At 36.0% G+C, this 26,079-nt stretch overlaps 1 protein-coding gene and 1 long non-coding RNA gene across 3 annotated transcripts in view; one reads left to right on the top strand and one right to left on the bottom strand.

Moving 5' to 3' along the window:
- Nucleotides 1–21,176, bottom strand: part of RPAP3 (RNA polymerase II associated protein 3) — a 29,376-nt gene extending 8,200 nt beyond the window's left edge. Inside the window, exons 1-12 of one of the 2 annotated variants that reach the window (XM_006202889.4) lie at nt 21,089–21,176; nt 18,208–18,391; nt 17,376–17,516; nt 16,046–16,168; nt 15,091–15,218; nt 11,095–11,216; nt 10,301–10,371; nt 9,002–9,127; nt 7,822–7,949; nt 4,627–4,748; nt 3,218–3,288; nt 2,999–3,100 (exon numbers count right to left, since the gene is read on the bottom strand). In XM_006202889.4, the coding sequence (XP_006202951.1) occupies nt 2,999–3,100; nt 3,218–3,288; nt 4,627–4,748; nt 7,822–7,949; nt 9,002–9,127; nt 10,301–10,371; nt 11,095–11,216; nt 15,091–15,218; nt 16,046–16,168; nt 17,376–17,516; nt 18,208–18,360 (1,287 nt within the window). In that variant the 5' untranslated portion in view covers nt 18,361–18,391; nt 21,089–21,176. The other variant, XM_072972934.1, reaches the window with a different exon arrangement.
- Nucleotides 21,177–21,265: 89 nt separating this feature from the next.
- On the top strand, nt 21,266–26,013 carry LOC140700143 (uncharacterized). Its single transcript, XR_012078394.1, has 2 exons — nt 21,266–21,340; nt 25,526–26,013. It is a non-coding gene; the product is annotated as an uncharacterized lncRNA (long non-coding RNA).
- Nucleotides 26,014–26,079: the final 66 nt, after the last annotated feature.

Here is a 26,079-nt window from a genome sequence, read left to right as displayed (position 1 = left end):
AGAAATATGTATGTGTATAAATGAACCACTCTGCTGTACAACAGAAATTAACACTGTAAATCAACTATACTTCAGTAAAAATAAACACAGAATAAACAGAAAGGGAGAAAGAGAAGGAGAAGGATCAAGTAAAAAGGTGAAATTTTGATATGGGAAAACAGGAAAATGAAAATAAATAATACAAAATAAAATATTTTAGCAGAGACTAAGAGATCAGGAAAAACTTCCAGATACTACCACCCTATCTGGGAAACCCAGGCCCCAGCCGATCTCCATTACTGCTCTCCTATACTCTTTCTAGAGAAGATCCTTCTGGGCTGCCAGTCCTTGAACATGGGATATAGGCCTAGCCTCTCACTTAAATAAAGGAACCCCAGGACTTTCTCTCCACTTCCTGGGCCTCCCTTTATGTCCTGGCCACTTTTGTCAGTGACTAGGTGGCCTCACGTATATGTGGCTGAAAAGGAAATTAACATTTTTTTCACCTGAAACTGTCTTAGCATTAATGGACATCATTTCCTTTCATCTCAACTAACCTGGAAGTTATTCTCAATTTAAGTAGAAAAAGTAAGAATCACACAGGGATTAGCTAACTTGCCTAAGATTTTAAAGTTTATGAATTGGGGCTCAAACCGACTCTTAAACGCATCATACCAAGCTGCAGCTTCTATTTTTTAAAATAATGTCCATTTTTTAAAATGGAGACCTATTACAAAAATAAACAGCAATTTTTTCCCCTTCCCACTAGGGCAGTGATTTTGTTTATGTTGGATCAGTTTCAAAATGGATCTCTTAATTGATGGAGGTGTTTTATTTTGTTTTGAGATCCAGCCGCAAAAGATTCAAAGTTATGCTGCATTTTCACAACTATTAACATAAGTTGATTTTTAAAGTGAGGGAGATGAGAATCCCACAGATTTATAAAAGCTGTTTCAGGTATACTGGCCATGGGATGTTATTATATAAGCAGACATCTGACCTACGACATGGCAATGTCTTTATAATTATGAACAGCAAAGTCTGACAAACACCTTTTTTTTTAACTTTTGAATTAATTTTTGTTACAAAGTTTTACAAAGACATAAAAGTTTAAAATCACACTGAATTAAACATTTAATCACCTTTATTGTGAAGAACAGAGTAACAGAAAATGAATATGATGTGTAAGAATGAATATAATGTATGAAAGCAACTAGATGTATGCCTGGCATGTGAAACAAGCGCTGTCTCAGAAAAGCTCAGGAATAGTCAGAATAAGAACCCTAGACAAGTACTAAACTAAGAATTCCTCTATCTGCTACTAACTTGAAATACAAATTTCGCAAAACACTTTTAACACTTTCTTTCCCTCACCTCCTTCTTTTCTAAAAAGAGAATAAAAATACCTGCCCTGATTTCCTTCTAAAATTGTTATTTTTCTCAAAGCATCATCCAGGGGTAACAGTTAATTCTGAGGGCAGGGAGAGGATCATGATCAGGGAGGGGCACTCAGGGAGATTTTCTGGAGGCTGATACTTTTCAATTTTTCTGACTGGGTTGGTGGTTTCATGGGTGTTCACTTCATAATTATTCTTTAAATCTTAATTTGTCTTGTGTACTTTTCTGTATATATTTTATTTTTCATAATTTCTATATATAGTACTATGTAAATGTTAGAAACTACTACTGAGTCACATTATATATATTTTCCTTAAATAATTCAATTTTAAGGTTCCAGCATAAAACTGCTGAATTTTACCAGCTACTCTTTCTGTTTCAATACCGCTGGAAAAAGCTGACTTTGCCGGACTTAATGACAAACAGTATGCATACCAAAACCAGCGTGCAGTGTATATTCTTAAGGATAGTTTTGCCTGTACAGGCATACCTCACAGATACTGCAGGTTCAGTTACAGACCACCACAATAAAGTGAATATCGCAATAAAGCAAGTCATAAATTTTTGGTTTCCCAGTAAATATAAAAGTTATGTTTTAAAAAAAGTTATGTTTACACTATACTGTTTTCTATTAAGTGTGCAATAGCATTGTCTTAAAAAAATACATACGTTAATTAAAAAATACTTTATTGCAAAAAAAGGCTAACCATCTTCTGAACCTTTCATCTTTTCTGCAATACTAACAAAGTTCACTGACTACAGATCACTATAACGAATGATATTAATGAAGAAGTTTGAAATATTGTCAGAATTAGCAAAATGTGACACGAAGACACTAAGTAAGCAAATGCTATTGGAAAAATGGTGCCAACAGACTTTCTCAACATAGAGTTGCCACAAATCTTTGATCTATAAAAAACGCAGTATCTGCGAAGACAATAAAACAAGGAATGCCTGTATCAGATTTTTGCAAAAGTGCTAATTTTAGATCAACCTAACCCAACACAGGATATCTCAAATAAAAATAGTAACAGAAATAAAAAGTATTTGATTACTACAAAATGCAAAACTATTTCAAATTCCTTTAAAATCAGAAAATATATAGAAATATTTATAGTGTTAAATTAAGTCACTTTAAAAAGTAATCCCAGAACTCTGAACAGCTCAATTTTCCCCAATTTTATTACATCAATATTCCTAAGAAATATTTTTTAAAGATTCTAAAAATGGCCCTAGGAAGAAATTCCAACATTTCTTTTAAGAGTTTATCAATTCAACAGTTTGTTTCCAACTTTTTTTTTAATTTTTTTATTGGGTGATTTACAGTGTTAATTTCAGGTGTACAACAAAGCAATTCAGTTATACATATATATACCTATGTATATATATATACACACACATAAATTTTCAGATTCTTTTCTGTTATTGCTTATTACAAGATGATGAATACAGTTTCCTGTGCTATACAGCAGGTCCTTGTTGTTCATCTATTTTATATATAGTAGTATGTATCTGTTCATTCCAAACTCCTAATTTATCCCTCGCTCCAGTTTGTTTCCAACTCTTAATACTGATATTTAAATAACAAGGAAAAAAATTAAAGAAAAAGGGCTTTACTTACAGTTGACCCAAGATGAGATGGATTATAAGTGGGTTTTATCACGTTTTGCCTTTGAGTAGAATCAAGAAAGACATCATCCCAGTGTCCTTTCTCAATTAATTCCTTGAAAATAAATTGGTAATCATGATTATCAAAATATTCTCAAGTTAACTATGCAACAAATAAATGTGTTTATGTTTCAGAAAGCAAGACCATATTTTGGTGGAAAGAATACACTACCTTTTTAATTTTGGAAAGTTCAGTTACTGCTTGCTTATTTCCAGGTTCCAGAAGTAAAACAGTTTCAAAATCTAAAATGAATTAAGAAATATACTAGTGAAAATGCTTTTTGGAGTTCAAGACATGTTATATTTAGTTAGTAACCCCATATTCATCTCAAGAAGTTTTACTCACGATGCTAGGGAACGGGTGAACAATAACAAGAACTAACATTTACCGAGTACTATTTTAGTTGCTTTATGTGAATTCCCATGTAACCCTCACTACAACTCCACTTCACAGATGATACAACTGAGGCCTAGAGGTCATCTAACTTACCAAAACTCACACTGTTAACAAACGACAGCGCAATGCAACAAATGAAGATTGAATCTAAGAGAATTCCATTTAAAGAAATATTATTCAACCTTAAGAAGGAATCAAATTCTGATATATGCTACAACATGGATGACCCTTAGAGACATTATGCTAAATGAAATAAGCCAGACACAAAAGGACAACTACTGTGTAATTCTTCTTATATGAAGGCACCCCAAACAGGCAGATTCAGAGACAAAAAGAAGAATGCTGGTTACCAGGGGCTGGAGGGAAGGGGGAATAGAGTGTTACTGTCAAATGGGGAGTGTTCAGAACAGAATGATGAAAAAGTTCTGGAGATGTATAGCGGTGACGGTTCACAATAGTGTGAATGTACTCAAGGCCACTGAACTGTACACTTAAAAATGAGTTAAAAGAGTAAATTTTATGTTATGAATATTCTACCATAATAAAAAAAAATGCATGGTCTACAGCTGAAGCCAGATTTAAACTGTCAGACTTAAAAGAACACATCAAAAAACATAGGCTGAAAATCAATTATGTAAGTATTAAAGTCAAGAAGTTAGAAAATAGGCAAATTAAACCAAAAGACAGTTGAAAGAAGGAAACAAAGGTAGAAATAAATAAAAAGAAAAAACACAAGAGAAATAATCTGGTTCTTCAAAATGACTAATAAAATAAATACTTTAAAGATCATGAAAAAATAACGATAACCAGTAAGAAAGGGGGGGGGGCACCACTACAGATCTTACACTAGCCTCCATCTCCTTGTTGCTGATTCTCTTCCTTTTCTTTTCATTCTTGCCTTTTTCTTGCTTTTTCCTTTCTCACCTATAATTCAAATTTTTCAATAATTTTAATTGGCGATTGGCCAGATTGTACTATATGCTATTAAAAGATAATCAGGCCCACTTTGGAAGTTGCATTCCTTCAGATCTGCAAACTCATTCATAACCTAAACTGTGAAAGAAAACATACATCTCTAAGTTCTGTATCCTTGAACTGCGGGAAGGCTATGCAAATCTCTGCTTCTATGACTTGGGAGTCTCAACAGGATAAGGGAGTGCCGCTTGTTACAAAAATAGTCGTACCTTGTTTGGCCTCATTTAACTTTCCCAAAAATGTTCTTGCAGTTCCTCTTCTGGCAAAAGCTTTAGAATATGAGCCATCTAATAAAATAGCTTGTGTGCAGTCTTTTTCAGCCTCTTCATACCTATGAAACATGACAACATTACCAAGTAGAAAAACACAGCTTATAGAACTTCATATAAACTGAGGTTCTAAATTAAAAAACATGCATAAAATTTCAATTATCAACTCCCAAATCTGTGTTTGAGGGTAAAACATCTATTTTTTAAATTTTTCATTCTCATCAAATCTTGGAGTCATCTGGTAAGGAGGGAGAAGGTATCAGATTAAAGGAAAGTCAGGAATGAGTCTGCTGGTAGGACGGAGTCAATATGATGAGACTTGAGTAGCGCGGACAAAAGCACACCACTGCTGACAGCGTGCCTCTCCTTTACCTCTCACTGCATATAGGCACTACACTAACACTTACCTCTGGCATTAACTTTCCAACCAAACTTCATTGATACTTACCCATAGTATACATCACTTAAGGAAAACAACACATACAAAACTCAGAATTCACTATATATGTGAGAGCGTGTCTTCTGATACTTCTCATACATTCTACACAGCCATGCAACTAATGATCAATTCAGCCTAACTAGGTATTGCTTTACGAAAACAAAAAGCTAAGAATATCTAAAAAAACAAAGAACAGAAAAAAAAAGTGAGATCCTCATATATATTACAATGACATTAATGAATTATTGTGAATTTATTTGGCAAATAATGGTATTGTGGTTATGGATGAAATATCCTTTAGGAATGAGATACCATAATACTCATGATATGCTTTACAGTAATTCAAGGGAAACAAAAGCTGAAACAAATATGACCAAAAAAGGTATATGGCTTATGAAAACTAGATGATCTGGTACATAGAGTTTATTATGTTAGTTTCATAAAAGTTTGAAAAGTTTCATAATAAAAAGAATTTACTTCATTTTTCAGTGAGAGGGAAAAATTACATTTGTGTGTGTGCATGTCCATGACACAAAAAATATATTTTTTGCTTGATTGATTATACCATTCTCCCATCAAGATACTGCATGGCTCCCACACTTCTCAGGATAAAGTCAAGCTCCTTTGTAGAGCACAAAGTCAGGGGCTTGCCTGACTCTCCAGCCTTATATCTGCCATCATATGGACCACCTGCCCTTCCCAGAAGGCACCATGAAAGTTTCCACTCCTGTGCCTTTGAACCTGCACTGGGACACTCGACTTGTTTTTTCACCTAACTCATACAACCCCTTTAGATCTTGGTTCAATTTAAACTCCTGTTTGAAAAGTTGCACCTTCCCTTGTTCTTCATCTAGTCTATAATATTTAACAGCAGTCACCACGTAGTAAACTTCCGATATTAACTGTGAATCAAAAAGACACAGTAGAAAAAGATACAAAAAAGAGTCATATAGTTCTTTAAATTTAAAATATACTGTTAACTTGTTATAATACATTTATGGCATTATCAAATAAAGCAATAAGACTAACAATAAATTAGAGCTCTCATAAATGTGGGTATAATTATTCTTGGCATTAGTCAAACCTAAAAATCTAGGCCTTACAATTTTAAATCATATACAATTCTTAAATAGCAAAATGCAAAATTTTCATAAGTTAGCAAGATATGCAATGATTTTACCCTGGTTAATCAAAATAATTCATCTTTACTGTTTCTGCTAGCGTCAATGAGGTTAAATATACAACCAAAATTTACTTCTATGACAGGGGTTCTGAGCCTGAGATCCTTTGAGAGATCTGAAAACTTGAATGGGAGAAATATTGTATCCTTATTTTCATTAACTTTTAATGAAATGTAGCTTTCCTTTCAATTATAACTGCAGGTAACAAACCATAGTACCTATGACTTTGTTAGCAATAAAAATTAGATATTTTCATATCACATTACATTTGTTACAGGTATCTTTGAGATATCACAACTATTTCAGATATACAGTAGTAATTTAACCTGCAGTTTATCTGCATGTGATCACAGCATCCCTGTTTATAGACACTCCTATGTCACAGCTGGTCAACTACCAGGCACCTCTGCACCTAGCAGTCACTCAGATGCCAGAGTGAAGCCATATATTATCACACTGGTAACATGATCATCTGTGCTGCTTTCTGGGCATTCTCTATCCACACTTACTGACTGATTAGTATATGAAAGATTTGTCAAAGAACATCCCAAATACTAGTGGCTTTATTCAAACTTTCACAATAATATTTCTTTAAAAAAATGTCTAACTTGCCTGTTTTTTAAATGTAAGTTCTCATTTTGCAGAGTGAATTTTTAAAAGTAAATATACCAGTATACCACAAATTTTAATATTTTTAAAACTGTATTTCAATATAGCTGATATCTTCTGTAATCCTAAATGTGTAATTATGCATTCAAACATACTATCTTGAGAAAGGTACACCATGCAGCCAAAGCAGTCTCCAGCACCAAAAAAGTTTAGAATCCCTACCTGTAATAGTTACAGGATTTTCTAATTCTGTTACTAGTGTGTAAATGATTATATAACAATAGATAAAAAGAAATGTAAGAGACAGTTTCTGTCATCAGATATTATCCTGCTGATTATCCAACTTGGAGCCCTTGAGTCCATCCAGCAATACGTGGTTAGTATCACAGGACCAAGCTATAGTTGTATATGTAATCAAACAGCAGTTTTAATGACAGTAACTCCCTTTTGTTATATAGGTATACACTTTCACATAAGATTCTGCCCAAAGGGTTCTGGGGTTAAAAATAATTTTCAAATCACTAATTCAGAATAACATAAAGCAATTAAAGAGGTGTTAAACTGTGTAATGCCAGGCCATTAAAAGTGGAAAAATATTAACAATAGTTAACATCTACTGAATATGTACGACACTTAACACACACACACACACACAATCTCTCTCTCATTTAACTTTAATGCTTAAGAATAAATGAATTAGGAGGTGGGTAAAGGTCCATGGTAGAGCACATGTTTAACATGCAGAAGGTCCCTGGTTCAATCCCAGTACCACCATTTAAAAAAATAAAAATAAATAAGTAAACAAAGAGAAATGAATTAAATTCAAACTCACCCTTTAGCGACAATGCCAATTTATGGTAAATTTCATTTTCATTCTGAAAAGAATTAAAAGTAACCATTACTTACTTCTGAATCTTCAGATACGCCATTGCTCTGTTAGCTGGAAGAAGGGCATAAGCACCATCTGCTGCCATCCCTCGAGTATAGCATTCAATTGCTCTTTCATATTTCCCCTCTTTGAAAAATGCATTCCCCTATCATTTTGGAAAGAAGTATGGATAAAAATTTTAAAATATGCAAAAACATTAGTTGAATTCAAAGCTGAAGAAACACTGCAAATACACTCATCAATATTGTATCAGTAATTAAAGTATGTTTTAACTGTTAAAAATCCATGATACAAGGGGAGGGAAATAGCTCAGTGGTAGAGCACACGCTAAGCATGCATGAAGTCCTGGGTTCCATCCCCATACCTCCAACCAAAATAAAAAAAATTCACGATACATGTTTTAGAATCTGTTAGTTTAGGTTGTTTCTTATAATGATGTTCTCCTTTCAGTACTCAAAAGAAAAAAAGTATACTACTATATTACTTTGCAGCATTAACCATTTTACTAATTAAAGATTGGACAAAGCTTAAATTTAAAAAAACATTTTAATAAATATAGGCCCAAATATTACACTCTTTAGTTATATTAGAATCCATACAAAAGAATTTCATAACTCAAATAATTTCTGTAAAAGAACAGAGTACCAGACCATATAGCTCCTTCTTTAGTAACATTAAAATGCCTAAACATAAGATAAATTAAACTGTATTGGAATGTATACTAGATTTCATTGTAGTATTTATTTATAATCAGAGTCAGATATAATTCAATCAATAATCATTCCATAAATATTTATTAGGAATCCTCTGTGGGTCCATGAAAGGCTATAAATATGTTAAATTTCAGCCCAAGAATTCTAAAGAAATATTGATCAGAAATAGTCCAGTGTGAACTAATGAAAAGTAAATAAGAACAAATTATAATTTATTTCTGTGTTAAATTTATAACTAACTGTATGTAAATATATCAAAATGTTCAAAAATTGTTTCTTAAACTTCAATACATTTTTTAAATTATGTATTAAGTCATCAATTACTCAAAGTTTTAATTAGTAGGCACCAAAGGTTTTAGTATATTTAATTTTAGTTTCTACTAAAGTTTAATATAACATTAGGAAAGAAAAAACTGAAACACAAAAAACTACAATTAATCTCAGCAAAACATATATATTATATGCTGGAATCCTTCTGGATTACCCGATCTTTCTCTGAAATGGCCTGCTGTTTATTCTGTTGTTCTTCAATTTGTTTTTTCTCTCCCTCAGTTGTCTTAATCACTGTGTCAGCTTCCTTCGGACATGAGTTTTCTTTGGAAGTTAAAGCCTAGGAGACAGAGCAGTCAGCTAAAATAAAACAAGTAATGCAAAATGCATATATATTTGACTTTAAAATAATGAATTATTCAAATATATTAGAATTCCTGCCACATTTCAAATAATTAAAATAATACTATTTACTCTAATTCAAAGTCTTTCTACTTATTAAAATAAAAAGCAAAAAAAAGTAATGTGTATCTTATTCCAATTAAAATAATTAGTATTCATAAAAATAGTTGTTCATTTATTTATTCAACAAATATTTACTGAATTTCTACACTGTTCTAGGAATGATTTTCAAAAATAAAGTAATTGAGACCACATCACCAAAGCTCTCAAATTTAATATTCATCATTATTTGACATAGGACAAAACACAAAATATACAATATAGTTCACAATTATAATCAAGTTGATATATTTACCAACAGATTTTATGTGCAATAAGTAATGGCAATATTTAAAAGCAGATTTTCCCTAATTGTCACTTTTTTCTCAAAGTTTCAACAGATGGCAAAATAATTATAATTCTGATTCAACAGCAAAGTGAAAGGAATGTGTAACTGTTCAGTATCATTTGACAGCAAATTTCACATTTAATATCTACTTTTTTACTGTTAAAACAAATCAGCATTTTTGTGCTATATAAACCATAAAGACAGAGCATGTTTAAAAAACTACAAAATCAAAGAAATAAGCAAAAATTTGGTACAAAAATTACAGCACAAACCAAAAAAGAAAAACCAGTGGGATAAAGAAAAACTAATTCTGTCATCTGGGAAAAAGTAAAGCAACTGTGATACTAAAGATCTCAGACAACTTTTTAGATAATGAATAATTAAGAATTTTTAATATCACTATACCACCTCTAGCTTACAAATGTGTTTAGTAAAAAACTTTATAGCATAAAGAATTAAAATTAGAAAAAAATCTATATTACATAATCTACAGTACAAAGTCTATGCAAAAATCTTTATCAAATAAAGGTAATAAATTGGGAGAGAGGATATAGCTCAGTGGCATAGTGCATGCTTAACACGCATGTGGTCCTGTGTTCAATCCCCAGTACCTCCATTAAAATAAATAAATAAACCTAATTACCTTTCCCCGCAAAAAAAAAAAAAAAAAAAAAAAAACCAAAGTAACAAATAACGCACTTAATTTAAATAACTACAATTTACCTGATTAATTTTCCTGAGCTCATTTGTAGCTTCAAAGTTATCTGGTTCCAGTTCTAACACTTTTTCATAATCTGAGTAAAAGAGAAGATAAAGAATATTTGAAAGATACATGGTATTGAGAAACCTCTATAAAACAATAATCATATGCTACATATGACAAATAGGTAACTATCCTTTAACAAAATTAAGAGGAACTAAGAAATACTAACATTATGCTTACTGGACTTCCTCCATCCCCCAAACCTTGACAGAATCCTTGTGACATATCACCTTCTTCCACGAGTCCTAGGAAGGATACTTGCTATCATAAGGTATACTTCACCACACCAGGAAGGAGCACAATCTTTCAGACAACAGTTTTATTTAGATTTTGTGATTTATACTACACAGACCGATTTCATGGAATAATAAAAGGCTTAGAACTTACAAATAAACAAAAATGTGTTAAGAGCTTTTACATGTATTACCTCTAGCCTTACAATAAGCAACAAGATGTTTTAATCCCTATTTTACAGATGAGAAATTGAAAAATCAGAGAAGACACATAACCTTCCCCTGGTCACACAGCTAATACATAGTCAATTGAGAATCTGAACCAAAATCTAATCGGTGGCAAATAATGCACTCTCTTCCCAAAATATCAAGATATGTTTTAAATTGCAAAAATGAGTTTTATTCAATATACAAAAATCTCTGAAGGTAACTGTGATTATCTAGTATTCTTTGTATAGTATCAGTGAAATTAAACTATTAAATAATTTTTTAGATAATGATGACCTGGAAAATATTAATACCTTTTTTGGCATCCTCTAATTTTTGCAAAGCAAATCGAGCAGCACCTCGCCTTGCATAAGCCTTTGTATAACTTCTATTCAAGGCAACTGCTAAATTACAATCAGACTCAGCAACAGCAAATCTGCAATTTAAAAAAATTAAAGTGAAGTTAATAAAAATCATTTGTGAAACCAAAACTTCAAAATTTGTTTCTGAAATCTCTGAAAAGGGGATTCACTTCCCAATTGAAGGCATGTTTCCCACCTCCTTTTATTTAACTAAGTCCACTAAAATCAGTAATTCCTGATGGTACTCCCTTTAAAGCAAAGAACAAGAATGCCCATTATCAATGCTTTTTCTCAGCACTGTACTTGAGGTTCTGGCCAGTGCAGTTCCATAAGAAAGAAATAAAGCTAAAAATTTTAGAGTGGAAAGGAACAAAACAGACACTGTCAGATGATGTGATGGTCCACCAAGAAAACTCAAAACAATCTAGAGACATTGTTAGAAATAATGAAAGTTTAGCCAAGTGGCTACTTTACTCCAGATCAGCAACAAAAAACAAATAAATCTAACAAAAGATGTACAAGATCCATAAGCAGAAAATTGCAAGACTGTCTTCAAAGACATTAAAGACTTAAATAGAGCAATTTCACATTCATCTGTTATAAGGCACAAAAACATAACAATATAATTCTCCCCAAACTCATCTGTAAATTCAGTGCAATTGTAATCAAAATTTTTCAAGGAATCTGACAAGATGCTTCTAAAATTTGTACTTTTAAGTAAAAGTCCAAGAATACCCAACATTCTTGCAGAACACTAAGGTAAGAGAACATGTCCTACACCAATTATCAAGACTTCTTACCACACTGTAGCCATTAAACATAGCGTGGAGTGGTTATTATAGTAACAGACAACAGATCAATGTAAGGAATAGATCGATGAGAGATCCATGCAAACCTGACAAATGACAATGGTGTAACTGCAAATCCATGGGAAAGTATGGACAGTCAATAAATAGGGCTGGAACAACTGGGCTATTCGTATGAAACGACATGAAACTGGAATTCTACCTTCAGCATATATAAAAGGACTTAAGTGTGAAAAACAACCATAAAAAGTTTTAGAAGAAAATATAGGAGACTGTTATGAGTGCAGAGACAGAAACTATTTTAACAAATCATATTTTACAAAGTGCCAACATATTTTAAAAAATCCATAAATGAAACACATTAAAATTAAGAATTTCTGATCATCAAGGTTCCATTAAGAAGAAAAGGGAGATCAGCCACAAATTGGGAGAAGAGAATTACTATAAATAAACACTAAAGAATTTGTACCCAGAATAAAAAACCAATAATAAAACAGCCTAACAGAAAAATGACCAGAAGACAAAACAGGCATTTCACAGAAAATAATTAAATAAGTGGTGAATAAATATATAAGAATATGCTAAGACCACAATGAATTACCATTTCATACTCTGTAGATTGAAAACTCAGAAGCCCAATTATACCAGTGTTCGTAAAGATATGGAACAGGTGTTCTTACTGCTAATCATACAACTACCTTTAGAACAACTGGTCACCAACACATTTAAAGTTGAACATGTGCACAACCTATGACCCAGCACCAAGACACATGTATAAAAGTTCTCACAGTATCACTGTAATTAAATAAGAAGGGAAGGAGGATGGGAGGCAGGAAGAGGGAGGGGAGAAGGAAAGGATGAAAAGGAAGAAAGGAACCAAAAAACAATCCAGCAACTGGAGAATGGGTATGTAATGGTATACTCCTAAAAAGGAACTGTATATAACAGTGAAAATGAGAGATCTACAGCTATATGCAAAATATGAACAAATCTTAGAAATATACTATTCAAAGAAATAAGACAAGCCACAGAAGACCACATTTACCACGATATACTTTTAAGCCTCAAAAATAAGCAAAGTTGTACAGTATATTATTTAGGGATATATACACATATAATGAACTTTTTTAATCAAAAGAATAGTAAAAAAGAAAAAAATTTAAAAGAATGATACATAACTCAAGATAGTGGTTTAACTGGGAGGGTTACAATGGTCAAGATATGCAAAAGAATATCAAAAGGTAGCTTCAAAAATAATAATGTTCTGGTTTGAACCAAGTTGGGTGGGTTCATGCAGATTTATTTAAAATTATTCTTTGTCACATATCAAATATTATAAAATATAAATATTGCCCTAATTTGGATATTAACAGCCTAAGTTTCAAAGACCTAAATATGCTATTTAAAATATTTGTAGATACTAACTACTATAATAAATAATGAAGTAGATAAACAACAAGGCCCTACTGTAGAGCACAGGGAACCATATTCAATACCTTGTAATGGCCTATAACAAAAAAGAATATGAAAAGGAATATATGTATAAATGAATCACTATGCTGTACACCAGAAATTAACACAACATTGTAAATCGACTATACTTCAATGAAAAAATAAAAATAAAATAGTAAAAACTCAGACACCAATATAATTCATATTTCCAAATAATAATTAAATAATAAGAATGTCCTCCTTGATGGTATTTGTCTTTTTAAAAGTTCTTATGATAGGTCAGTTCCCTGCTTAGGATAAGACCATACACATTTATGCTCTTCAACATTAAGTATGTATTTAAAGGGTCAGTATGACTTAAACAAAAATTGGAACATATTTTAAGTTTACTATAATAAAACTTCTCCATGTTAAATAGTGGATAAATTTTTCAAAATAATGGAGGAAAATTAATTTTAAAAATGTTTACCCAGCTGACTTTTTTTTCCTGTGAATTAGGTAAAGAGCCTCATTACTCAAGTTTTAGAGGAGGAGCACCTCCGTAAAGTAACTTATAAAAGCATGGTTTGAGCATCTGTGTGAGAGCACAAACTTGGGTTAACAAACCTTGATATTGTAATAATTGCTGTACCAAATCATATTCTCACCCTTATGTATTCTCACCTTTATGTAAATACATAAGAAATGTATAATCAAAACCAATGCTTTCTATATTTGTCATTATACTGCTACTTCAAAGCAAAATGTCCAAAAGCACAAAAGACTAAAGTCTCAATACCAGTCACCACCTTATCTATGGAACTTAGCTCAGTTGCCTTGAAGCTGCTTTGCTAGCAGGAATCTGCTACAAACTGTCTCCTCACCGTAAAAAGCAGAGACTTGCTTTGCTTGCTTTGCTCAGTTCGAGGTCATAGATTCAGGGCTGTTTGTGCTTATGGAAAACCCTAACTCATCCACTCGTCCCTTTCCCTGACTGGCAGGACACGCTTTGCTTATCAGGCGTAGGTGGATAGCGTAGGCTGCTCTTGCTCACAGAAGACTGCGACTTAGCCCTTAGCTGGGAACAGCTGGGCTGCTTCCCATGCTTAGACGATTTCTGACCATTGTATAGAGACTTTGTGGTGGTCTGGGTTTTCATTATCAATTATTTGGAACATGTAACCCTGCTCATGATTGTTTGAGGCTTAGAATAACTGTTTGTACTATCAATATTGTAACCTTCTCTCTAAATTTCAATTTAGATTATAAAGTTTCTGTTTTTCACGAACTGAAATTGCTGACCTGCATCCCCGCACATACACCATGCCCCTTACTCATTCCTATGAGGTTATTTCACTTTGACTCTTTGACTATTCTCAATAAATACAAGAGTTTTGGAGGAGCTCGGGGAGTCAGTCTCTGGCTCCTTCTCACTCTCTTGAGCTGATAAAGTCTTGAGTAATTTCATTCTTCCGTGGTGGGACTTTTGCTTAACAAAACCCACGACGAACAGAACCCACACATCTGGATGTTTAAAATGGCTTAAATAAAAGAATTCAATAAAAGGGAGTGAGTTATAAGAATTTATACTTCAAAAGAAATGTAATACTTTTTCAAGCATTCCCACACATTTTATCACGAAACATTTTTCTAAAAAACCAGTCTCCATACACACATAAAAACATTCACACACATTATGGAAATTCCTTACTTTTTCAGTCTAAAGTATGCAGACGCTCTGTTTGTGGGCAACACAGGATTATATGGATCAGCATCCATGCCTTTGGTGTAGCATTCAATCGCTTCATCATATTTTCCTTGTCTGAAGTATTTATTGCCCTGAAAAAGCATACACGTCAGATATTTACTAGCGCAGAATTCCAGAACCATTTTTTTTCATTATTATCCATCTCTTTCTATCTCATTAGCCGTGTGATCAAGGCTAACAGGAAAGAAAAAAGAATTAGCAAAGTGGACTTTTTCCAAGTGCTGAAATTCACTTGTCATAGTTTGGGCACGATCCAAGAGTCCTGGCAGATTGGCAAATGAGTAAAATTCCTAGTATTAAATAGTTCTGACAATAATAACCCACAGGAATGTAATAAAAGACAGGCATCAACATAAACTTTAATCTGAAAAGACTGCCACTTCTTTCAAAAGTGATATAGCCAATTTTATAATAATGAGGCATTCCTCAGGGAGATGCTGAACGGTCCAAGAAGCAACCAAAGATGACCAGTGATACAGAGGAGTGGGATATAACATTCATGTCAAGAATCACATGCTGATTTGATCAGTAATTCAAATTACTAAAAGCCCTGGAACAACTCCCTGTACACTCCAAGCACTTTATATATAATTCATTTACTAACACAACAACCCATTGAGGGTTAGTAATGTTATTAATCTTAATATTAATTTTACAGCTGAGAAAACTGAGGACATACAGGAATTTAAAGAACTTGTCACAGGATGTGAACCTAGGTAACCTAGTTTCACAGCACACATACCCCTAATTACTACGCACACTGCCTCCTGCTAGAGATTTAGCCGGTAACAACTTAATGTTTGAACACCCCCTAAACTATGTTGTGGAAATCTTGGGATCCATGATTTTCTACGCATCCTGCTTACTTGAAGGAACCAACAGCTAACCTAAAGAGTACCTTTTCTTTTAGAGCAAGAGCCTTTTGTGAATCTACATGAATCCCATCCTCTTCTGACTCTGATTCTTGAGACACAGAATCATGGGTGCTCTCTTCTTTGTCAAGCTCATCAAGGATACTGTCCTGAAATCAGAAGTTGGAGAACAGCGCTCATAATTACATGACCATTAAAAACAAAAAGGAAGATACAGCTCCCCCTCAAAAGAAGTACACGACAGAACTAAAGTTGTTATAATCCAAGAACCTAATAAACATCTATAAAAGCAACCCAAATAACCTCTCATTGTTAAGATTATATCCAGAGAAAAAGGTACTCTTGTTCAGAAAACCAAGAGCCATACTACATGGAGAAACTGACTCTGAACTCATTAAATAAGCTGTCAACAGAATTTACAAAGCACCCCTAAATCACAAACTATTAGCAGTGAAGTATTACAGCTTTACATAAGGGAAGTTTGTAAATAACTCCAAATGTATGTAATAGCAAACAACAGGTTTTTTTCTAAAAATCTTCTTATTTTTAGTTTTTTAATTCTTTCTTATTTTTAAAACACAAAAACTTCTTGTAGAGTACAGTTAACTCCTGATTCTCACAATAACCTATGAGGCAGATGTATTTCACTTGAAGGAACTGAGAAACAGAAGTTAGTTAACTGGCTCGGGGGTCACTCAGCTAGTAAGTGGCCAAAAGAGGATCTATCCCTAGACTGCCTCCAGAGTTCTCAGTGACATTTCTCAGGGTATTCCAAACTAGAGCTGACTCTCCCAAAGAAAATACATACAGGCTAGTCCGGCAATTCCCAGTCTCTTTTGACTCACATGTTCTTTTTATGGTAATAAATCATCTCATGGAACCCAATAATTTTTTTTAATCTTTTTTTTTAGCACATATGATTAAAGAATGATTTTTAGTAAGAGCTTTTAAACCAGTAAACATTAAAGAGATTATTAATGCTCATACAAACAAAATCTTATTATATGAACAAAATCCTTTCTGCGTTGAGCAAATAATATACTATTTTAAATAATCTATGTAAGAAAAAACAATTTGTTGATAAATTTAAAAATAAGATCTGCTTAGTTTCACTGAATAAACATTACAAGATGATGTACTGAAATTTAGCAATGTGTTTTAACACGAAGATTCAAAAAATACCACCAGCCTACCAACATTAAAGCCAATATTAGTTTTTATTCCACACAAAATAGTCTGTAAGAAAAAGACACAGGTCCTAAGAACTCAACATTATTTTTCATTTAATTCATAGGACTCTTAACTCCTAGAAAATTTTACTCAAATACTAAGAAGCACATAACTAGATCAACTTACCACATCAAGTTTTGCCCATGCCTCATAATCATAAGATTTTATCCTATTTTTTGTGTTTTCATCTTTGGTTTTTTTAGATGACTCTTTAACTTTGCCCTTCTTCTTTTTCCTAAAATTACCATTTCGAATAGGAGGTAAATTCTAGGGAGGAAAAACAACAGTGTTTTGAGACTGCTCTATTACTTTTCTGTGTAACAATATCATTTACCATTTCATTTATAATTATGCTTGAAAAGTTTAATTCATCTTTGACAAATATTGAACATTGTTCAGTCATAAGAAAATTATTACCTAGAAATTTTAACTATACACTTAATTTGCAATCCTCAATTCAAACTTAAAAAACTGCCTGATCTTCAGCCTTAGTACAATGATTTAGCAGCAGTGCAATGGCAAACTGAACTGCCCCCACATCATTACAAATAGTATGAAAAAGCTATCCATATTTGAATGCACTGTCTTAAATATTTGGTTGCGCCTAGGAACTAAGTTTTTATGGCAGTACAGTATGTTAATATATCATTAAATGCATAATTATATATGATATGCACAATATATGTAAAACCTACATATTTTATGATGCTATTCTTTAACCTTAAGAATTATCACATGGTCTTCCTTTCAGTAACTATTCACTAAGACTTAAAATGTCTTAATATAGTCAATACAGTTACTACAAAGACTTTAAAAAGCAGAATTTTTCAAAATGTTGGCAAAGAGCAAATCAGTATTTCCACAAAACATTTTAAAGGTGGTGCTTTACTTTAAAATAAGTAGTTCTGCTGGATGCTAAAGTAGAAATTTAATTATGAGATTTAATTATGAAATTTACCTCTTCAGGAATGCCATTTTGTCTTCTAAGTTCCATATCCTTTTGCTTAATATCTTTTTCCCAGTTTTCTAAATCCCTCATAAAGTCTTGTAACTCTTCTGCATTTTGTTTCACTTGCAGTTGTAATTCAATTGCTTTATTTGTTGAAGTCATTATGGCCTGTAGAGTTTTGATCAATCAACCTCTGAAAAGAATTAAACAGAATTATTTGGTTTATTTTTTTGAAACCTAACTAATTAATGGTTTTTACCTCTTCATAAATGACCAAAAGGAAGGGAGCCTAAAGTGATGCAGAACAAAGAAAATACCAGCATATTCTTTTAAAAAGAATTCTTTTAAAAAGAATTTGATTTGAGTCAATCAAAAAATTTCTTCTGTATGGCACAGAGAATCATATTCAATATCTTGCAATAACCTTTAATGAAAAAAATATGAAAACAAATACATGTACGTATATGCACGACTGGGACACTACGCTGTACACCAGACACTGACACACTGTAAGTGGCTATATGTCAATCAATAAAACAAAATAAAAATAAAAATGAGTTAAACAACGTTTCCTGAATAAACAAATGCAAAACAAACAAGTTTGGGCATCCCCACATTGCAACATGAACATAAGGCAGTGGGAAGGAATCACTGAAATTAGCAAGCAGCCTATGGTAGCAGACTGGCTGCTCATCTCTAAAGTTTACAAGTTTAACCTAGTTATTTCCTTTACTCCTTTTTCTTTCAACATTTATTGTATTTCTGCTATGTGATAGGCCCTGTATCAAGATTTAGCGATGCAAAAACAAGAAAGACAAGGTCCCTTCTCTAGTAGGGTACTGAGTAACAAAATATTACACTAGGCAGGGTTTCTTAACCTTGGGACTACTGACATTTTGGGCCAGATAATTCTTTGTTGTAGGTGGGCTGTCCCATGCCTTGTAGGATGGCTGGCAGCATCCTTGGCCTCTACTGACTGGGCTCCCTTCTCTCCAGGCTGTGACAACCAGAAGTGACTCCAAACATTGTCAAATGTCCCCTGGGAATCGTAATACCCTCTGGTTGAGAACCACTGTTCTAGAGGTACCTAGAGATGCTATGGGACTGACCACAAAGGCAGACATAAATCAGAAGGCAGGGTGGTGGGTTCAAGCAAAGAGTCCCCTACAATTTAGCCAAGTTTCAAAGGGGGTCAGCCAAATGATTAATATGGTGGAGTGGGCAATCAGAACAAGGGACGAAGCGGGAGAATGATGGAAAACAAGGCTAACGGGTGGATGTGGGACAGATCATGAAACGCCAGACCACGAGATCCAACCTACAGTCTGAAAGCTATGAGAAACATTAGGTAAAATAAAAAGGACATGATGACTGATTATATTAGGGAGTTGGGAGCAGAGAAGTACTCAAATCATGTCTTAGACTTCTGGTTTGAGAGCCTGGTAAGATTCATGGTGCCATTTTGAGTCAAGAATCACAATTTTCAAAGGAAGAGGTTTCAAGAGTGAAGGACAAGTGTAAAGACAGATTTTTTTTCAGTTTGGGATATGTTGAATTTGAGTTCTTACGGGACATCAGGAAGACATACCCAGTAGGAAGTTAAACAGAAGACTAGAAATATTAATTTGGGTGTCACCAGCATAAAGGTAGAAGCTACAATCATGGGATTTGGACATGTTTAATTACTATGACAGTGCAGGGGAGGGGGAAAGCCTGGAGATACTAATACTTAGGGAACAAACCAAGGAAGAGATGAGAACACAGTAAAAACTAGGCAGTTGCATCTAGAGAGCCGGAGGAAACCTTAGAAAGTACTGTCACAGAGAATTTTCAAGAGTTCAAAAAGACAGAGAGGGTAGCAGTGCCAAAAGCCACAGAGGTCACATGGAGGAAATAAAGCGCATTCTATTTAGTCATATAAAAGTTAATATTTATTTTTAATGAGATTTTTTTAAGGACAGAAATAAATCGTGCTGAGTAAATGCGATTATATGGGGATTGGTAAAATTTTGTCTTCGATAACCTAAAACTGCTCAAGAGTATGGATGGAGTGGAGATGGAGAAACAAGGTAAAAGAAGATATAGGAAAGGGGATGAGTGATGGGACAAGGTTCCCCAAAAGGTGGGAGGGGATTCAAAGCTTAAGCGTAGCGGGGCGCAGTTTTAGGATGGGAGAGATAGAAGAGATTAGAAAAGGGATTCGTTTAGGAGGAGCAATAGATGTTAGCAACCCCAGATAGGGCTCCTGACCTCTCGCCTTGCCTCAGAAACTAAACTAAGTTTAAGCCTCTTCCAGGCAGTGCCTATCTATGTTTAATGGCCTATGTATATCTCATTTAAAAAACAAAACTAGTACAGTATTTTGTCGGGGGACTCAAAAATGTGAATAAAAGCGCAGCAAGCCACTGAAATACCATAGAGGGCAGAAACCTTTTCCATTCCACCCATCACCTCTCTGTTCCCAGGGAACCTGAGAAGGGGCTAGGGGTCCAGGCAGGCAACCAGAAACTTCCAGCGCCTGGGGTATCACTTTCATTCCCAATATGTGGGCGTGCATTGCACACCCACGCCGAAAGGGGGCGGGCCCCACCGAGGTTTTCTCCCGAGGGTGCATCTGCAGTCCTGACCACTGCAAAACGCCCAATGCCCGGGGCAGCCGGGATAGAGGGACCGTCAGCAAGACGGACCGTCCAGGCCCGGGCCGCGAGAGCGAGCACTCCCGGAACGCGCCCCCGGGTGCGCCGCTACCCCGGAGACCGCCGCGCCGCCCGCCCTCGCCTTCGTCCTCTCCGCCTCAGCCGGGACTCATGGCTGCGCCCTTTCCCCGCGCCAGGCGACCCCAAAAGCCTCCTCGCCGCTGCAGTCGGCCACAACGCCAACGCCGGCTCACCTCACCAGGCCGTTACCAGCCCCGCCGGCGCGGCGTCCTGCCCTCAGCAACTCACGCCGGGCCCCTCCTTCCGGGGCTTTCCCACAAGTCCACGCGTGCCCTCGCCCCGCCCCCTGGGGCGGTGACAGAGCGTGCGCAGAAGGCCGGGTGCCCTGCGCCCTCCTCCTCCCGACAGAACCAACTTAGAGAATGGACTGTGATGTTTAAAGCGAAACCTGACGCTTTGCCTGCTTCCAGGATGACTAAACTTAGGTAATCCAGAAACTGCAGGATCATCTTGACTTGTTCTGATTCCCCAAATAATAACGAGTTGAATATTCCCTTGAATTACCCTCAATCTTATCCCTAATGTTTGCCTTGTTGGTGTGTAACGATATTTTACATCCTTTGTATGACAGTTTACGTGAGAAAGTTACTGTTTCTCTACCAAGAACAGGCTATGTAAACTGGTAACTCTAGCAATTTTTCAGGGTTTTGTTTTGTTTTGTTTTGTTTCCTTTAAGTACTTTTATTTCGCAAAGCAGCTCTTCAATCTGACTGCCTTGCACCTTTGCGAGTAAACTGTTCACCCTTTTCTCACTGTATCTATCTGAGTCTTTCTGGGACGTGTGTCGGTATTAAGGTCTGTCCTTAGATTTGTCCTGGCCACAGACAAAAAAAGAATATGAAGCTTTTAATATTTCATGCCTCTGCTTTCTGTATGAGTGAACTTTTATTTTTGTGGCAACTCTAAAGTTGTAAAACAAAAATAATTTTGAATCCCATGAAAACAAACAGAAACAAACCTTTCAATTTGAACAGCTCTGTGATCTCAAGCATTAGACCAAAACTCCAGATTAGTGGCTTTCAAGCTTGGCTGAACTTCGGAATCACCTAGGGAGCATGGGGGAAAAATACCTCTCATGTCTTTCTCTCTCTCTCTCTCTCAAGTCACATAATAATCCGTTGCTTAGTACAGAATCAGAGTGAGAGGAGTTAGTCAAATGGTCTTGATGGCCACCATCACCTAATCCTGAGACTCCCACTGTCCTACGAAAAAACTATGCCTGTAACGGCAGCCTTCCCCCTGCAAGGGAGGTGCAGGGTTTTTACTCTTGGCAGTCATGTGCTCATCTAAAAACTTAGAATTCAATAAAAAAGGAAGGAGAGGAAGAGAACAGATACTGAGGGGCAACTAGTAACCTATCAAAGGCCTTAATAGGTCTTCATCAAAAAAATAATGAATGAATAAATGAGGCAATACTGCTGGAACTCCAGACTCACTGTAACCTGAGGGAAAATGTTGAATTCTGAAATGCTGATTCTGCCACTTAATGAAAATGTAATCTGAATGTAATCTGGGCACCAGGTCTTAAGCTAAACGTCAGTTGTTGAGGGTAAAATTAAAATGGAGAAGATAAAAATACCTACTGGAGAAAGAAAATATATGTTAACGGCCTACTTAGCACAGCTTGGGACACAATAAGAGCTTAACAGATGTTATTTCCTGCCCCACCCTCCTGCAAAGCTAAGGTCCAGACCCTGGAATTTAATAACTCCTACATCTCTCTCTGTGTGTCCTACTTGACTACCTGGGCACTGGGAGATGAAGGTTAAGGTTGATAGCAGGGAAAGTAAACTGCCTCTCTAGTGCAAAATAAAATTTGTATACGGAAGACAAAAGAATTATAAGAAATAAGCATGTTATTTTGCATTCCTTGTCTTACAACAATGGTGATATTATCGCCATTTCATTGATGAATATACTGACCTGAATAATTAAGAAATTTGCCCATACAACCAGCAAGGGACAGCCTACATTAATTTGGGGAAATTCTCAGTCATTATTGTTTCAAATATTTCTTCCGTTCTTTTTGCTCTTTCTTCTCCTGGTGTTCCCATTATGTATCTGTTACACCTTTTATCATTGTCCCACAGTACTTGGTAATTATGTTCACTTTTCCTCAGCCTTTGTTCTCCTTGCCTGTTGGCTTTTCAGGATTCTATTGAACTATCCTCACGTTCAGAGATTCTTTCCTCAGCAGTCCATTCTACTAATAAGCCTGTCAAAGGTATTCTTCATTTCTGTTATAGTGCTTTTTATCTCTAGCATTTCTTTTTGGTTGTTGTATGATCAGGCCACCCAAGATGGCTGTTCTCTTGTTCTCTGTACATCCCCTGCCCAACGAGTCCCTGCCTCACCTACACCCTACTCCCATGACTGACTTTCCCTCTTAATAATAGAGCCTAACAATAAATGTCTACTTCCCCTAGTCCCAACTAGTGATTGCTCTAATCTTTAGATCAGAATGTCTCCACTATGATAGTTTATCAGATGGGTGGTGAGGAGTGTGCTGGCGCCCATTTTCTCTATAACTGGTAACTTCCCTATCTCCCCCACACCCCCATAGTGAAGACTGCTGCTATGTCCTGCCAGTAGGCAGTCCCCTGTGTCTGCTGCACACAGTGGGTGTCGCTCCAGGACCTTGCTTCAGGCATGTAAGACCCCCCCCCCATCCATTAAACCACTGATGTCTCTGTTGCTCACTCTGGGCTCTTTCTTCCACCTTAAGGCTGGGCAAGTACAGGGCTTGCAGGCCTGTGGGGTTCAGCCCAACAATTGTTTCTTAGAGTTTCCATCCCTTTGCTTACATTGCCTGTCTTTTTTTGCATGCTGTCTGCTTTATCCAGTAGAGCCCTTAGCGTGTTAACCATAGTTGTTTTAAGTCCCGCATGATAATTCCAACATTCCTGCCATGTCTGGTTCTGATATTTGCTCTCTCTTTATTTTTTTATATATATTTTTATTGAAGTATAGTCAGTTTACAGTGTTGTGTCAATTTCTGGTGAACAGCACAATACTTCAGTCATACAGTAACATACATATATTTGTTTTCATATTCTTTTTAACCATGAGTTACTACGAGATGTTGAATATAGTTCCCTGTGTGCTCTCTCTTTAAAATGTGTGTTTTGCCTTTTGGTGTGGTTTGTAATTTTGTATGCAGATAGGTTAGGGGGTCTCCAGATAAACAGACCCAGGCATGGCTTTCTTGACAGAAGAGAAGCCATCTGGGGCCTGAGCCATTTTGTTAGTCTAAGCCTGGCCACAATGCTCAGAACAGGTCTCAGTAATTAATGATCTTAGGGAACAAAAGAATGCAGAAACAAGACTGTTACCAGGTGAGAAAAGTAAGAATAGCAAAGATAATAAATCGGTTGTTCCGTTTCCATAGTAAAGACTGGCCTGAATCGCTCAACCACCACATCAGCTGGAACCTAAGGGATGACGATGTAAACCTTTTCTAACCCTTTTCTCACTTCACTCAACTAAAGCCTGGGCTATGCCGACCGCCCAAGCCCCTTCATGAATATTTATGTGCCCTTGGCTTAAAGCTTCCCTGGTTTTGCTGTTTGGGGAGACACTGCTTAGGTAAAGATCCTGGTGTTCTCTCTTGCTTCTAGTAATGAATCCTCCCTTCTCCCGATCTTTGGCTTCATTGTGTCTTTTGGCTCAACAACCACCAAGAGGCAAACCCAGTTTTCACGTGACAATTTTTTCTTGATAGCCAGACATGATGTACTCAGTAAAAGGAAGTGCTATAAATAGGCCTTTAGTAATAGGGTGCTGAGATGTGAGGGGTGGGAAAGCACTCCACAGTCCTTTGTAGGTCTGTCTTTCAGTCGGCCTGTGCCTCTGTACTGTAAACTGCACAAGTGTTTCTCAGGTCTTTTCTCCCCCTTTGTGGGGCAAGGATGCGTTGGGGTTGGCTGGAGTTAGTCCTTCCCTCCCCCAGTCAGTTAGGCTCTGATAATACCCTAGTCGGTTGGGCTCTGGGTAACCAGTTTCCTTGAGGGCAGACTTTGTTAAGAAGGATTGTTAAGAAGGACAGAATACTCTGGAGTATTTCAAAGTGGTTTCTTTTCTCACACCTGAGCTGGAGGCTGAAGGAATTTCTCTCATTTATTTACTGTGGGAGCCTGGTGGAGCTCCTGGAGGTAAATCTCAGAATATTGTGCAGGTGCCCTATAACTGGGTCCCCTGGAGTTGTTTTGTTTTGTTTTAATCTTTTTTTAGTTTATTTTTTGTTGTTGTTGGGGGCAGGTAATTAGGTTTGTTTGTTTGTTTATTTAAATGGAGGTACTGGGGATTGAACCCAGGACCTCTTGCATGCTAAGCATGCAATCTACCACTGTGCTGTAGCCTCCCCCTCACCCCCGTGGAGTTTTAACTCTCAAAGCCACTGCACTGAGCCTCCAGCAAGTCATCAGTTACAGCTCAGGTTTGCCTACTCTGGCACTGGTTTCTGCTCGAGTGTCTCTGTTGCAGTAAGCTGTGTCTTCCTATATTCACCCGTCTTTCCAATCTTGCAGGCAGCAGTTTGCCTGTGTCCTCCTCTCATACAGATCCAAGAAGAAGTGTTGGTTTTCCCATCTGCTGTTTTCACTTGTTCTTAGGATGAAGTAGTGACTTCCAAGCTCCCTCTGTGTGGAACCAGAAGCTGCAAGGGCCCTCCTTCTACTCTTCACATTACAAGTCCACCAGGACAAATTTTCTCCCCATCTTAGCGAGAGAGACCTGGTGAGTCCTCGGGGACTTTACCGAGATACCATGTCCTCCAGGTCATCCTGAAGAGCGCTAACGCCAGAAGCATCACTCGTAGCCCTGCTCCTCAAAAAAGGCAGGGAGACAGACAGTCGAGGGGAGCCATACACAAAGAAGAGACCCATTTCCTATTTTCTTAAATGACTTTAATTGGAGACTCAAATCCTCTAAACCATAGTTCAAGCCTTGTTCTGTGGGACAGCATCTGATTCCCAATGGGGTTAGGGAAGAAATGCTTAATCGAGGTTGGAATAGGGAGCCCCAGTCTCCCTGGTCTTCTACTGTAGAGTTTATGCAAATTGTGGCTGCTGAGTAAGACTTAAAATAATTACATTAGTAACACCCAGCCATAGGTTCCTTTCTTCTTCTGATGCAGAATCTTCTTCCTCTGAGGAGACCTCCTTCA

Source organism: Vicugna pacos, chromosome 12 (genome assembly GCF_048564905.1).
Source record: "Vicugna pacos chromosome 12, VicPac4, whole genome shotgun sequence".
NCBI classification, from domain to species: domain Eukaryota; kingdom Metazoa; phylum Chordata; class Mammalia; order Artiodactyla; family Camelidae; genus Vicugna; species Vicugna pacos.
Note: the sequence above shows the minus strand (reverse complement) of the source record. Positions and strands in the feature narration are given on the sequence as shown.